We start from the raw sequence: 15,706 nt of genomic DNA, 5'->3' as shown, positions 1-15,706 counted from the left end.
CTGACTGAAACACTGCCAGCGTTTCTGGATTCCCAGCGCCGCGCCATGGCCCCACCACCGGCTACATCCGCGATCAGCACCACAACAACCGAAATTGCATCGGAACCGGTCGCAGCTACCTGGCGGCCACGATCAGCGGAGCAGCAGCTCCCTACCACCACCATCCCGCAGAGGACACGGGACAGAATCCTTGCCGGTGAGTTCCTAGATTTGTCTGAGTTGTTGGTGGACCCGGTTGGATTAGCCCCAAACCCCTCCAGCACAGGTGTGCAGATGCACCTTATGGACGGCACACCCGTGCGCCTAACGCAGGAGTTCTCGCCCAAAGCCTCCACACGGCGCCACGTGTGCGATCTTGCGACGTGGCTGGAGGCTTGGACGGTGGTGCTCCACACCATCCTGCAAGCAGCTCCGGAAAGAGCCTCCGAACTAGTCGGGTACCAGGCCATCATCACGGAAGCCAACCGGAAATTTGTCCCGGATGGCTGGCTCGAGTATGATCGGCAATTTCGCCGCGCGGCGGCTAGCAACCCTGCCCGTCGCTGGGATGTGATCGACCATAATATATGGCAGCTGAGCACTACCGGCAAGGCTCGAACTCCGTGCTTTGCATGCTCACTTGTTCACCCCCCATCCGCTGGGGGGCAGTGTCCCTTTCGTCCCTCTAGAGCCACACCATTTGGCGGCGCACATTCCTCACCCTCAGTCGGTGGCCGCCCAATTTGCCGGAATTTCAACTGGGCCAGATGCCAAGGGGGATGCGGGAGAGCGCACCTATGCCTGCAATGCCAAGGCCGCCACCCAAAAACGGCCTGCACTGCCAACCCCGCGAGCACACGGCCCAGCACATCAGCGCCACCTGCCAAACGGTCAGGCAAGTAAGTCACCCGTGCCGGGCCCCGACACAAGCATGGCGGGACGCCATGCCACTAGCCCTGCTTCCGCGAAGCAGGCATGTACAGACAGTAGTAGTAACTCACAGTTTCCCCCGCTCGCCTTCCCTGCTCTTGATTCCAGTATGCCATGCATTCACACACCCATTGATGTTGCCCGCTTTACTAGACTGCTCACTGATCATCCAGACAAGGCATTCTCCTCCCGCGTGAGCAGGGGCCTACAATCTGGATTCCGCATAGGCTTCTCTGGTCGCCGTCAGACTGTGACAGCCCCAAATCTTCCCTCATCTGCTGAACATTCCGTGTACATATCTGATTATCTAGCAACATCCTGTGCGCAGGGAGAGACCTGCGGCCCTTATTCCACCCCTCCATTTCCATCCTTCCAGTGCTCGGGCATTGGTGTGGTGCCCAAGAAGAATGGTAAACTACGCATTATCCACCATTTATCAGCTCCCGTCGGCAATAGTGTTAACGATGGCATCGACCCGTCCGCGTTTAGCCTGTCATATATCCGGATAGACGATGCAGTGCAAACAATTATGGCCTACGGGCAGGGTGCATTGCTGACAAAGCTGGACATCCGCAATGCATTCCGGCTAATCCCTGTGCACCCGTCCGATTGGTCTCTACTTGGTATTCAGTGGCAAGGGCAATATTACTTTGACCGAGTGTTGCCGTTCGGCCTACGCTCCAGCCCGTTTCTATTCGACCAGGTTGCCAGTGCCATTGAGTGGATCATTACTACTAACTTTGCCATCCCTCACCTCCTTCACTATCTAGACGATTTTCTTAATATCTGCCCTCCTCAGCGAAGCCTTGCTATCCAGGCAAAGGACGTCATCCTGCAAGCATTCGAATACCTATCAATCCCACTAGCCGAAGAAAAGCTCGAGGGCCCGTCTACATCCCTGGTCTTCCTCGGAATTGTGCTGGACACGGTGCGCATGGAAGCCCGTCTCCCAGACGACAAACTGGCGGACCTCCGCGAGCTCCTCAGCGAGATGTCACGCTGCACCCAGACCACGCAACGCAAACTCGATCACTTCCTGGGGAAACTCTCCTTTGCGTCGAGCGTCGTCGTACCAGGCAGAACATTTACACGGCGCTTATGGGATATCAACAAGAGGTTTAGCCGCGCCAAGCCCTATTTCCGTATCACTCTGACAGGCGAGGCCAGGAAAGACATCCGCTGGTGGCAGCTTCTGATCCAGCACTGGAACGGGAAGGCATTCCTCCTCTATAACAGCAGTACATCGTCGGCCGACCTTGGACTGTACACAGACGCTAGCGGCACTCTCGGCTGGGGCGCATTCTACGGCAAGGAGCAGCGCTGGATCCAGGGCAGATGGACAAAGGAGCAAGAAGAAGAGAGCATCGGATACAAAGAGCTCTATGCCGTGGCGATGGCTTGCAGTACTTGGGGCCATCTGTGGTCCCGGCAACGTATCGTAATGCATTGCGACAATCAGTCTGTTGTCGAATGCGTGAAGTCAACCTCCAGCAAGTCACCAGGCATGATGTCACTGCTGCGTGCATTGTTCTTCGTTTGTGCAACTCACAGCTTCACCATTACTGCCAAATATGTACCTGGCCATCTGAATTCGATCGCCGATGCTCTGTCTCGTTTCAACCTGCAGGCATTCCAGCAGCTGGCACCATCGGCACGGCAAGCCCCGGACACTGCAATCCACCTCCCCCTCCTGGACTGATGCGGGAGGTCGCCGACCTGGCAGCCATGGCAATCGCCCCAACAACGCGGCGCACGTACACCACTGGCGAAAGGAAGTTTACGCAATTCTGTGCGTTGCAAAGATGGACGCCCATGCCGGCTACAGACACGATGCTCAGCTGCTTCGCAGCACACCTCACGCAATCGGTTCAACCACAGACAATTCACGTCTACATGGCCGCAGTACGCAACATGCATCTCGAAGCCGGATTCCGAGATCCAACGATGAACGCGTTGCTGCTGCCACGTGTTATGCGAGGCATCAAGAGGACGGTGACTGACCCAGCAACCCAGCGCACTCGCCTCCCAATCACCATTGATTTGCTGCGGAAGCTCCTCAACCAACTCAGCCTGGACCAACGGCGTCACCAGCAGGACAAGTGCATGCTCAAGGCGGCAATGGTGCTCGCCTTTTTCGGATTTCTCCGATGCGCGGAATTCACTGCGCCTCCGGCCGGGTTTGACCCTGCCACTCATGCCACGCGCCAGGATGTGACTCTGGACGTCACTCAAGGACGCACATATATCCGCTTCTACATCAAGCAATCGAAGACGGACCAATTCCGTCAGGGACATGCAGTGATAATCGATAGTACCACTTCACAACCTTGCCCGGTTGCTGCCCTCCTGGCATATTTTACAGTCTGTCCGTCTGACGCCGCTGACGCACTCTTCCGCTACCGCTCTGGGAGACCGCTGACCAGGCAGGCGCTGACAGAAGAGCTCCGACAGCTTCTCCCACTCACGGGAACACCCAATTCGCGCGATTACGCGGTCATTCGTTCCGCATCGGTGCCGCCACAACGGCAGCCATGGCGGGTACCCCTGACTGGCTAATCGGGGCAATGGGCCGATGGAGGAGCGACAGCGTCTTGCGCTACATCAGGACCACCGACACAGACATGGCGCAGCTGACCCAAAAGCTGTCAGAGGTACAAGCGCATCACAGAACGCATTGAGGTATGTAAGAACCCGCCACGCGGGCACGCAACTCGCACCCATGCATGTACCCACACGGCTGACTGTTTGGTACAGCACAGCAACTTGCTCTGCTAGGATTGTGCTGACAAAATGCGCTGATAGCAACAACAGTGTCATTCACGTGCATTGCAATATGTCACAACTTAGCATGGAGGCTGGGCAACCATGGGCCAGCTATCTCCTCTCATCTGGCAATTATCACGGCCTTCGGCCATCACACTCATACTCCCACACTCCTGCCTCCTAACGGGCATTGCACTTCGTGCGTGGGCCGTCCACACTCCGTCCATTTCATGGGCGCCCATCTCATGGGCTGCACTTTGTGCGTGGACATACATACACACTATCATACAGGCTGTCCACACTCCGCCCAGTTCATGGGTGCCCATTTCATGGGCTGCACCTCGTGCGTGGACTATCCTACATGATTATCACATGCCAGATTCGGTTGCCCAGCACTCCATGAATCCTCCATATGATCTGTGCTCTCCATTGGTCTGCAATAGCGAGTGCATGCGTGTTAATAGCACATTAGAGCTTGCGGTAATGTAGGTTAACACATTGCACAAGCCACCACTTCACACGCGCTCCAGCGGCTTCCAAAGAGCCCGCAGATCCCACGCTATTCATTGATGCATGTCAAGTAACACGCACATGCACGCTGCGGTGGCATGCAACATGCGTACGCCGGAACTCACCTGAACTCGCCAGCCAATCAGCCATATGCGGCTGCAGCACACATCGGAGCTTGAACCCGTAACGCATACACCATACTTCGCGCTGGCCACATTGCTACTTCATATTTGCTTTGCTTGCGCCGTGAGAAGAACACCGGTTTGTTCCTTTCTCACCCACCCACCTCTTCCCATCTATGAATAATATTGATATCCTTGATTCAACACAGGTATCATAATTCATACAAGACGAAAATAAATAGGAGTGCTGGGCCAGCTATCTCCTCTCATCTGGCAATTATCACGGCCTTCGGCCATCACACTCATACTCCCACACTCCTGCCTCCTAACGGGCATTGCACTTCGTGCGTGGGCCGTCCACACTCCGTCCATTTCATGGGCGCCCATCTCATGGGCTGCACTTTGTGCGTGGACATACATACACACTATCATACAGGCTGTCCACACTCCTCCCAGTTCATGGGTGCCCATTTCATGGGCTGCACCTCGTGCGTGGACTATCCTACATGATTATCACATGCCAGATTCGGTTACCCAGCACTCCATGAATCCTCCATATGATGTGTGCTCTCCATTGGTCTGCAATAGCGAGTGCATGCGTGTTAATGCACACTTTCACCCCTAGAAAAAAGCGACAATTTCTCACCTTTCTGCCCATTCGAAGCTCAAGAACTGACAATCACCACCCTGATCTTGTTGTTTGGCTGGACATAGGGAAGTGAACCAAGAAAAAATTCCACATTTCAATAAACAACTCGCCCAGGGCTGGTCAAAGCTGATATGAAACTATCTCGAAGTTTTGGGCCTTTTTGGCCGTGATTCTTCACTTTGCGACTAAACTATTCACAGCAGTGCCAAATTTTAAGCGTCACTGAATGCGGGTGCCAGCGGCCTACAAGCAAACCAAAAATCAAATCAATGCAACCACTCACATCACAGCTGAATCATGTTATAGAGAGGTACTTGAAAGTGACACGTGGGCACAAATGGGCAAAAAGCGACAATTTCTCACCTTTCTGCCCGTTCGAAGCTCGAGAACTGACCATAGCCACCCTGATCTTGCGGTTTGGCTGGACATAGGGAAGTGAACCAATAAAAAATGCCACATTTCAATAAACAACTCGCCCAGGGCTGGTCAAAGCTGATATCAAACTATCTCGAAGTTTTGGGCCTTTTTGCCCGTGATTCTTCACTTTGCGACTAATCCATTCACAGCAGTGCCAAATTATAAGAGTCACTGAATGCGGGTGCCAGCGGCCTACAAGCAAACCAAAAATCAAATCAATGCGACCACTCACATCACAGCTGGGTCATGTTATAGAGAGGTACGTTGAAAGTGACACGTGGGCACAAATGGGCAAAAAGCGAAAAGTGCTCACCTTTCTGCCCGTGCGAAGCTCAAGAACTGACCATAGCCACCCTGATCTTGTTGTTTGGCTGGACATAGGGAAGTGAACCAAGAAAAAATTCCACATTTCAATAAACAACTCGCCCAGGGCTGCTCAAAGCTGATATCAAACTATCTCGAAGTTTTGGGCCTTTTTGCCCGTGATTCTTCACTTTGCGACTAAACTATTCACAGCAGTTACAAATTTTAAGCGTCACTGAATGCGAGTGCCAGCGGCCAACAAGCAAACCAAAAATCAAATCAATGCGACCACTCACATCACAGCTGGATCATGTTATAGAGAGGTACGTTGAAGGTGACACGTGGGCACAAATGGGCAAAAAGCGACAATTTCTCACCTTTCTGCCCGTTCGAAGCTCATGAACTGACCATAGCCACCCTGATCTTGTTGTTTAGCTGGACATAGGGAAAAGAACCAAGAAAAAATTCCACATTTCAATAAACAACTCGCCCAGGGCTGCTCAAAGCTGATATCAAAGTATCTCGAAGTTTTGGGCCTTTTTGCCTCGATTCTTCACTTTGCGACTAAACTATTCACAGCAGTGCCAAATTTTAGGCGTCACTGATGCGGCTGCCAGCGGCCTACAAGCAAACCAAAAATCAAATCAATGCGACCACTCACATCACAGCTGGGTCATGTTATACAGATGTACGTTGAAATGAACACGTGGGCACAAATGGGCAAAAAGCGACAATTTCTCACCTTTCTTCCCGTTCGAAGCTCAAGAACTGACAATCACCACCCCGATCTTGTTGTTTAGCAGGACATAGGGAAGTGAACCAAGAAAAAATTCCATATTTCAATAAACAACTCGACCAGGGCTGCTCAAAGCTGATATCAATCTATCTCGAAGTTTTGGGCCTTTTTGCCCGTGATTCTTCACTTTGCGACTAAACTATTCACAGCAGTGCCAAATTTTTGTCGTCACTGAATGCGGGTGCCAGCGGCCTACAAGCAAACCAAAAATCAAATCAATGCGACCACTCACATCACAGCTGGGTCATGTTATAGAGAGGTACGTTGAAAGTGACACGTGGGCATAAATGGGCAAAAAGCGACAATTTCTCACCTTTCTGCCCGTTCGAAGCTCAACAACTGACCATAGCCACCCTGATCTTGTTGTTTAGCTGGACATAGGGAATTGAACCAAGAAAAAATTCCACATTTCAATAAACAACTCGCCCAGGGCTGCTCAAAGCTGATATAAAACTATCTCGAAGTTTTGGGCCTTTTTGCCCGTGATTCTTCACTTTGCGACTAAACTATTCACAGCAGTGCCAAATTTTAGGCGTCACTGAATGCGGGTGCCAGCGGCCTACAAGCAAACCAAAAATCAAATCAATGCGACCACTCACATCACAGCTGGGTCATGTTATAGAGAGGTACGTTGAAAGTGACACTTGGGCACAAATGGGCAAAAAAGTGAAAAGTTCTCACCTTTCTGCCCGTTCGAAGCTCAAGAACTGACCATAGCCACCCTGATCTTGTTGTTTAGCTGGACATAGGGAAGTGAACCAAGAAAAAATTCTACATTTCAATAAAGAACTCGCCCAGGGCTGCTCAAAGCTGATATCAAACTATTTCGAAGTTTTGGGCCTTTTTGCCCGTGATTTTTCACTTTGCGACTAAACTGTTCACAGCAGTGCCAAATTTTAGGCGTCACTGAATGCGGGTGCCAGCGGCCTACAAGCAAGCCAAAAATCAAATCAATGCGACCACTCACATCACAGCTGGGTCATGCTATAGAGAGGTACGTTGAAAGTGACATGTGGGCAAAAATGGGCAAAAAGCGACAATTTCTCACCTTTCTGCACATTCGAAGCTCATGAACTGACCATAGCCACCCTGATCTTGTTGTTTAGCTGAATATAGGGAAGTGAACCAAGAAAAAATTCCACAATTCAATAAACAATTCGTCCAGGGCTGCTCAAAGCTGATATCAATTTATCTCGAAGTTTTGGGCCTTTTTGCCCGTGATTCTTCACTTTGCGACTAAACTATTCACAGCAGTGCCAAATTTTAAGCGTCACTGAATGCGGATGCCAGCGGCCTACAAGCAAACCAAAAATCAAATCAATGCGACCACTCACATCACAGCTGGTCCATCTTATAGAGAGGTACGTTGAAAGTGACACGTGGGCACAAATGGGCAAAAAGCGACAATTTCTCACCTTTCTGCCCATTCGAAGCTCATGAACTGACCATAGCCACCCTGATCTTGTTGTTTAGCTGGACATAGGGAAGTGAACCAAGAAAAAATTCCACATTTCAATAAACAACTCGCCCAGGGCTGCTCAAAGCTGATATCAAACTATCTCGAAGTTTTGGGCCTTTTTGCCCGTGATTCTTCACTTTGCGACTAAACTATTCACAGCAGTGCCAAATTTTAAGCGTCACTGAATGCGGGTGCCAGCGGCCTACAAGCAAACCAAAAATCAAATCAATGCGACCACTCATATCACAGCTGGATCATGTTATAGAGAGGTACTTGAAAGTGACACGTGGGCACAAATGGGCAAAAAATGACAATTTCTCACCTTTCTGCCCGTTCGAAGCTCAAGAACTGACCATAGCCACCCTGATCTTGCGGTTTGGCTGGACATAGGGAAGTGAACCAAGAAAAAATTCCACATTTCAATAAACAACTCGCCCAGGGCTGCTCAATGCTGATTTCAAACTATCTCGAAGTTTTGGGCCTTTTTGCCCGTGATTCTTCACTTTGCGACTAATCTATTCTCAGCAGTGCCAAATTTTAGGCGTCACTGAATGTGGGTGCCAGCGGCCTACAAGCAAACCAAAAATCAAATCAATGCGACCACTCACATCACAAGTGGGTCATGTTATAGAGAGGTACGTTGAAAGTGACACGTGGGCACAAATGGCAAAAAAACGACAATTTCTCACCTTTCTGCCCGTTCGAAGCTCAAGAACTGACAATCACCACCCTGATCTTGTTGTTTGGCTGGACATAGGGAAGTGAACCAAGAAAAAATTCCACATTTCAATAAACAACTCGCCCAGGGCTGCTCAAAGCTGATATCAAACTATCTCGAAGTTTTGGGCCTTTTTGCCCGTGATTCTTCACTTTGCGACTAATCTATTCATAGCAGTGCCAAATTATAAGCGTCACTGAATGCGGGTGCCAGCGGCCTACAAGCAAACCAAAAATCAAATCAATGCGACCACTCATATCACAGCTGGGTCATGTTATAGAGAGGTACGTTGAAAGTGACATGTGGGCACAAATGGGCAAAAAGCGACAAATTCTCACCTTTCTGCCCGTTCGAAGCTCATGAACTGACCATAGTCACCCTGATCTTGTTGTTTAGCTGGACACAGGGAAATGAACCAAGAAAAAATTCCACATTTCAATAAACAACTCGCCCAGGGCTGCTCAAAGCTGATATGAAACTATCTCGAAGTTTTGGGCCTTTTTGCCCGTGATTCTTCACTTTGCGACTAAACTATTCACCTTTCTCACCTTTCTGCCCGTTCGAAGCTCAAGAACTGACAATAGCCACCCTGATCTTGTTGTTTAGCTGGACATAGGGAAGTGAACCAAGAAAAAATTCCACATTTCAATAAACACTTCGCCCAGGGTTGCTCAAAGCTGAAATCAAACAATCTCGAAGTTTTGGGCCTTTTTGCCCGTGATTCTTCACTTTGCGACTAAACCTTTCACAGGAGTGTCAAAATTTTAGATTCACTGGATGCGGATGCTAGCGGCCTACAAGCAAACCCAAAATCAAATTAATGCGACCATTCATATTACAGCCGGGTTATGTTATACAGAGGTACGTTGAAAGTGACACGTGGGCACAAATGGTCAAAAGGCGACAATGTCTCACCTTTCTGCCCGTTCGAAGCTCAAGAACTGACCATGATTACTCTGATCTTGTTGTATTGCTGGACACAGGGAAGTGCACGAAGAACGAAATGGCGCTTTTAGTGACATTTTCCATACAAATTCCCATCTAGTAGGGCGCAGTCATCCAGTTTCGGTGGAAGTACGCCAGTATATCCATCGTCCTAGCTGCTCGGTGAGCCTGCATGTCCCTGCGTCGCGCGCTAGGGGCTAGCTAGCGTGACATTTCAACACCCGTCTTGGACTTGGCGATGTCGGCAGCATTGTGGTTCACAACCGAGGCTGTCACAAAACTCTAAGCTGCTTTCAATGTTTTTACTCGGCTTCTAAAGGGAATGTTTTAGTGAATGCAGCAAATGTGATTCGCTCTCCCGTGCTAGCTCCATGAAGATTACCATCATCGATTCAGACATCATGACTGCATCAGATCAACAGCTCGTGGACGATCTTTTTGCCGACAACTGTAGGAGTTACTGTACAAGTACGACAGTGCTGGCAACTGAAATCCGACCCCCTAGCGGTGCGCTAGCCGCCTTAGCGATTCGTACGAGACGCTAGGGGGTCGGATTTCAGTTGCCAGCATTGTAGTACAATGATGACTGTATGTATGTATGTATGTATGTATGTACATGTATGTATGTGTACGTGTGACGATACATACATACAGAGCCTATGCAAATGCCAACATCGACGCATGTGCGTTGCATAGCTTCCCGCCTTTCTCGGATCGGGGTGCATGCATGCATGATGCAGCACATGCCAATCAATGCGAACATCAACGCATGTGCGTTGCACAGCTTCCCGCCAGTCTCGGATCGATCGGGCCGGGGTGCATGCATTCATGATGCAGTACGGACTCAGTACAATCATAATCATTGACCTGTAGTTGTAGGTCTACAACAGTGCTGGCAACTGAAATTCGACCCCCTGAGCGGGCGCTCAGGGGTCGGATTTCAGTTGCCAGCACTGTACTACATGTACTAGTACTGCAACTATACTTGTTCTCTTGAAAGTGATGACGTCAAAAACGGCCAGGGAGTACTAAGTTGACATCAGATTTCTATTTTGGATCCACTAAGGTGTGACTTTGCTATTGCCTCAGTATGTGGGTGCATAGCAACCCACTCATGTCGTATGCAGGGGTGACTTTTACTTCGCCCCAGTTGTAACCCCGCCCCCAGTAGCCAAATCAGTCAGTTTCACTGGTTACATCACCTTGCTGTGAGTAAGACGGCTTGAAATGTGCTTGGATCCATACAAAAACTGGATCCAAGTGGATCCAATTTTTGAATTTTTGAAATTGTTGCTATGCTGTGACGTAGCACTTTCAAGCCCTATTAAACTTCGCATGCAAAAGTCAAAGGATATCGCCGAATTGTTGTCATAAATTCAAAATTTCACCCAAAATGCAAGGAAAATTCGCTTTGCTGCCATGGTAACCAATATGGTGCCAGAATTTGCCATAAATTTTATGACTACACGAATGAGGGAGTCGTAAAAAAATACCGGTTTTTAACGACTCCCTGGCATGAATTTACCGTACTGCATAGCATGCGCGTAAGCCTGTAGATATCTACGAAGAGCATCCATGATAACCCCAGGGGTTATGTACTCTTGCCTGTAGATCTACACTTAGACAGGTGCATGCACAATAATAGCCCAGTTATTAGCATTAAAAAGTAAAAAATACGCTCGGTATCTGTTCTTGCTACTGTGCTCTATGGCTGCCAGACCTGGACCATCTCTAGGGGTAAGCGGTATATGCTCTGGAAATGAGCAGATTATGCTCTAACGGATGTTTGCAGAATGCTCGAGAAAACAGCCAATTATGCTTTTATACGCTTCACTAGAAAGACCAAAAGAACATAATTATAATCGTCATGAATAAAGGACTCAGACCATTCTCATGATGTGGACTGGGAGCTTTGTGGAAGTACAGGACAATAATAATTATGCAAGAGGAATACCAAATTCACAACCAAACACTGACCTTTTTTTATCATTCCAAATCAACATAGTCGTATGTTCCTCTTGACTGGATTACACAGAACGGATATAATTATATGATGCCATTTGATTTATGTTTGGCAGAACATTCTATTTCCGGCATATGCGAATATGTGGGTTGCCATTGTGCGGTTGACATTGCCGCGGAAATGCATATACCGGTACTTGAAGTAATAATAATAATAATCTGTCCCTGCGGGAATTTGCGGAAAAAATCCTCGGAAACTTGTGCAAGAAATTGCGGTGGAAAACAACAAAAAATGCGGCGAAAAGTTAGGAACTATTGGCAGAAAATTGCGGATTTGGGCCAAGTCACGAAATTTGTTGTATCCTTAGAATCGCTATTTGCGTACTGTGGAAATAACCTACAAGCAGGATCATGGAAAGCACTGTATACTGCGTGAAAAGTGCAGAAAAATGTCAAAAGAAGTGCAGAAAACAACAAAAACGCGGGAAATCGCGGATTTTTCAGAAAATCGCGGGTTTAAGCCAAAATCGCGAAATTTGTTGCGTCCATGGAATCGGAATCGTGATTTCCAGGAGGGACAGAATAATAATAATATTAGGGAGGTTCCGGAGTACGATTTTTCGTGCCAAAATCCGTGGAGGCTCTACGGATATTTTATACGTCGTTTTCGAGCAGTGAAAAGTTCCGGGGTACGGAACTTATGTGTTTGCCGTCATTGCCTAGGTTACGATCGCAAACACGTCACATTCCCGCGCTATGCCTTTTTATTTTGAAAATTTGTACCGAAATCAAAACTTCCCGCGAAAAATCGATGTTTCTCGTACCAAATTTGTACGCGAAAAATCTTTCTGCACCCGATGGGCGATGGCGCAAAATCTCCATACGAAATATGGTTCGTATGAAAACCAGTCCACACGGATTCTCCGTGCCGAAAAATCGTATGGAGCACGCCTGGAAAAAATCCGTAGCGCCCATACGGATTTTAGCACGGAAAATCGTACCCCGGAACCTCTCTAATAATAATAATAATCACTTGCCAATAACAAAGACAACAATAATACCATCAGCCGCCATTCACCGGTTTTGACGGTGCTTCACTGATGTTGAATGAGAAGAATTATACTGCTGCCTTCAGTGCTATTGTGTCGCTGAAGGGCTCGATTTCAGATTTGATGACGGTTACTTTTCAACGGATTTTGTTTTCTGATTTAACTCTCTTGCTATTACTGTACCTGCTTGTGTTAAGTCTCATTCTCGCAGATTAGTTGTATAATAGATTGTACATGCATCATTGTAGATTTGCTGTTCACAGTATTTCTCTCTTTTTTCTTTCTTTTTTTCTCAGTCTCCCTTATTATATTTTCTTCACATACAACAGCAGTACTCCCCATGGTCTTAAATGACCCAGGATGCTGCATAATACAAACACAAAACCAATAAAGCCACCCCCATAATAATAATAATAATAATAATAATCTTCACTAGTTTGAGGGAAAGAGACAAACGGGAAAAGTCTGAAGAAAAAATTGACTGTCACCACCAGGACTCGAACCAGGGACCCTCGCTTGTAGCTAGCGATGCTCTAACCACTGAGCTATGGTGTAATAATAATAATAATAATAATAATCGACAAGAAGCGCAACGTACATGTATGGTCCTTGAATAGCAGGTGTGTATATATAACAGCCTCATTGAGCATCTGCCCTTGTTTTTCGGATGCCATTTTATGCCCCTTCTCAAAAGGACCTGATTATGCCAAAAAGTATGCCTTCACCAGCAGGTGTGTATAACAGCCTCATTGAGCATCTGCCCTTGTTTTTCGGATGTCATTTTATGCTCATTCTCAAAAAGGACCTGATTTTGCCAAAAGTTTTGCCGGAATAATCCGCTTACCCCTAGCCATCTCACAAGCTATCATAAAATTAGAGCTTTGAGCTCAGGTATCTGCGTAAGTTGCTTGGCATCAAATACTATCATCATCGCACAAATCAGTCAGTACTGCAGGAAGTCAAAAAATGATATTGGCCCATTCACACGCCTTGATTCAACTTTAAAAGCATATCAAGTTGAAGTGGTTTGGACATGCGGCTAGGCATCATGATAGCTATTTCTTGGATGGAATGGTGCCGGGATCAAGAAAGACCCCGTGGTCACAATCAATTCGGTTCACCAGCATCAAAGACTGATCAATTAATCGTACAATTCTGCCTCTCTCTCTCTCTCTCTCTCTCTCTCTCTCTCTCTCTCTCTCTCTCTCTCTCTCTCGTTGCTGCTGATCGTGATAGGTATAGGCAGCTAGTTTATGAGTGCATTTAGATTCTCTTTTTTCTTCTTTTTATTCTTTTGGTGCTGCCGCCTTATGACACAGGTGGAGCCCCTATGGCCAGAATGGTTACGGATTCTACATACATGTACATAAAATGAACCCAATGCTGTAGACATACATTAGGCTATGACAGTAGCCAACATTCTGGTTGTATTTTGGACACAGGTTATATAAATCTCGAATGAACAGAATAAACCGTGATTGCGGCCATGTAACCGAACGACTACACTTAAAAATCGTAAAACGGGGATCACGTGGGATCCCGTACACCTCGTGCGTACTTGGACCTAGCATGGCATGTATGCCAAGTCCATCGATTCTGGCTGGAGAATTAGCAATTCCACCCTCTCTTCAGAATTGAGGGGTGTGATGGAATTGGATTCCGTCAATTCTGACGATGGAATTTGGGTAATCGAACCGTGCATCCACCATAACTAATTCTAGAATTGACCGAAATGTGTGTAATCAAATGCGCCCATAGTCTGCATGGCAGAAACCAAAAAAAGAAAAAAGAAAAACGCCGACCGACCTTGGTACTGATGAGTGAAGTGACCCAAAACAACGAATTAATTCTGGGTGGCCTTATTATTGTAATTATAGTTTCCGTAGAGATAATGCTTTATTATCATATGCCGCCGGGATATTGTAGAAATGACTGTAGAATTGTAGTATTGAAGTACATGTAAAATAAAGATTTATATTATTATTATGATTACTATCATTACGAAGTAGTGGGTGCGACTTCGGCGATGATTATTATCATTATTATGATTATTATTTACAGTACTTAACTTCAGTTTCTTTGGTTGTATCCTTAGTTTTAGTTCCGTATTTTTCCCACTGATGATAGGAACAAGAAAATCGATTCTGGGTTTTCAATGATTAATATTATTATGATTATAATGTATACACACCATGTAGTCTACCATGTACCGTGTATACGCACGTAGCAAGAGAAGCACGCAAATCTGCAAATGCACCAGATGTGCACCCACATGTTTTCTCTTATAGCAACGATAGCGGACAATATCTGAATGAGACAGATCAAGACTAGCGCCAGATAACTGACCAATCCACACAACCTGCAAAGCCATGTGAATCGACCACCAATGCACACCTGGTCTACACCACATGGAGTACATTGGCACACAACAGCCAAGACAGTTACCTATGCCTGAGTACTGGGAACCAAGAGCCAACGGACATACCAACAACCTCAGCCACACGCAGACAGACAGTACAATGAATTATGTAGTTTTGACGTGACTGGCCGTCTTGAGCAGACCTGTACCCTGGTATTGCACTACTGCCTGTACTAGTAATGTTTGCCCGGGTTTCGTGCAAACCAGTGCTCATACAAGGGACTGGCTGTAGTGACTGCCTGCAGCGCATCACCTGGCGGCTGCTTTCCTAAAGCACGACGTTATTATTACAAACGCAATTCTCCAAACTTCCATGGGCTCCATACGTACAATTACAACACACTGAATAAAATATCCCCGCATCCCAAAGCTTTCTAAAGGATCAGTTACAAAGCATAAAAAATAACGCTCGCAAAATCGTTTATATTATAAAGAGTTTGCGAGCATTGTGCGAGCATCCATGGAAGCATAATTCCACAATTTCGCAATCATAATTCGCCGTAGTCCACAGGTCGAACGAAGTGTCAAAATGCTGTGAAGGAAAAAACACCCAAATGTGTATGAATCTATATGAAAACTGGACCCAAAAAGTCAGCGCTGTCATGATGGGCTAGCTGCAACATAGCACTCTTGAGTCCAATAATATGGAAATAAATTAAAGTAAGAAAAGGACCAAGGAACTACG

At 47.2% G+C, this 15,706-nt stretch overlaps 2 protein-coding genes across 6 annotated transcripts in view; one reads left to right on the top strand and one right to left on the bottom strand.

Moving 5' to 3' along the window:
• The first annotated feature begins 2,607 nt into the window (after positions 1-2,607).
• Positions 2,608-3,465, top strand: LOC135830861 (uncharacterized). Its single transcript, XM_065343071.1, has one exon. The coding sequence runs from the start codon at positions 2,608-2,610 to the stop codon at positions 3,463-3,465; it is 858 nt and encodes a 285-aa protein (XP_065199143.1).
• An 11,879-nt stretch (positions 3,466-15,344) lies between these two features.
• The window catches only part of LOC135823768 (uncharacterized), a 31,014-nt gene continuing 30,652 nt past the window's right edge, over positions 15,345-15,706 (bottom strand). For all 5 annotated transcript variants that reach the window (XR_010554755.1, XR_010554752.1, XR_010554754.1 and 2 more), the window contains one exon: positions 15,345-15,706. This exon is cut by the window's right edge and continues 1,111 nt beyond it. The gene's annotated coding sequence lies outside the window, so the exon portion shown is untranslated.

Source organism: Sycon ciliatum, chromosome 1 (assembly GCF_964019385.1).
Source record: "Sycon ciliatum chromosome 1, ocSycCili1.1, whole genome shotgun sequence".
NCBI lineage: Eukaryota > Metazoa > Porifera > Calcarea > Leucosolenida > Sycettidae > Sycon > Sycon ciliatum.
The sequence above is the reverse complement of the archived record's forward strand: the minus strand, read 5'-3'. Positions and strand labels throughout refer to the sequence as shown.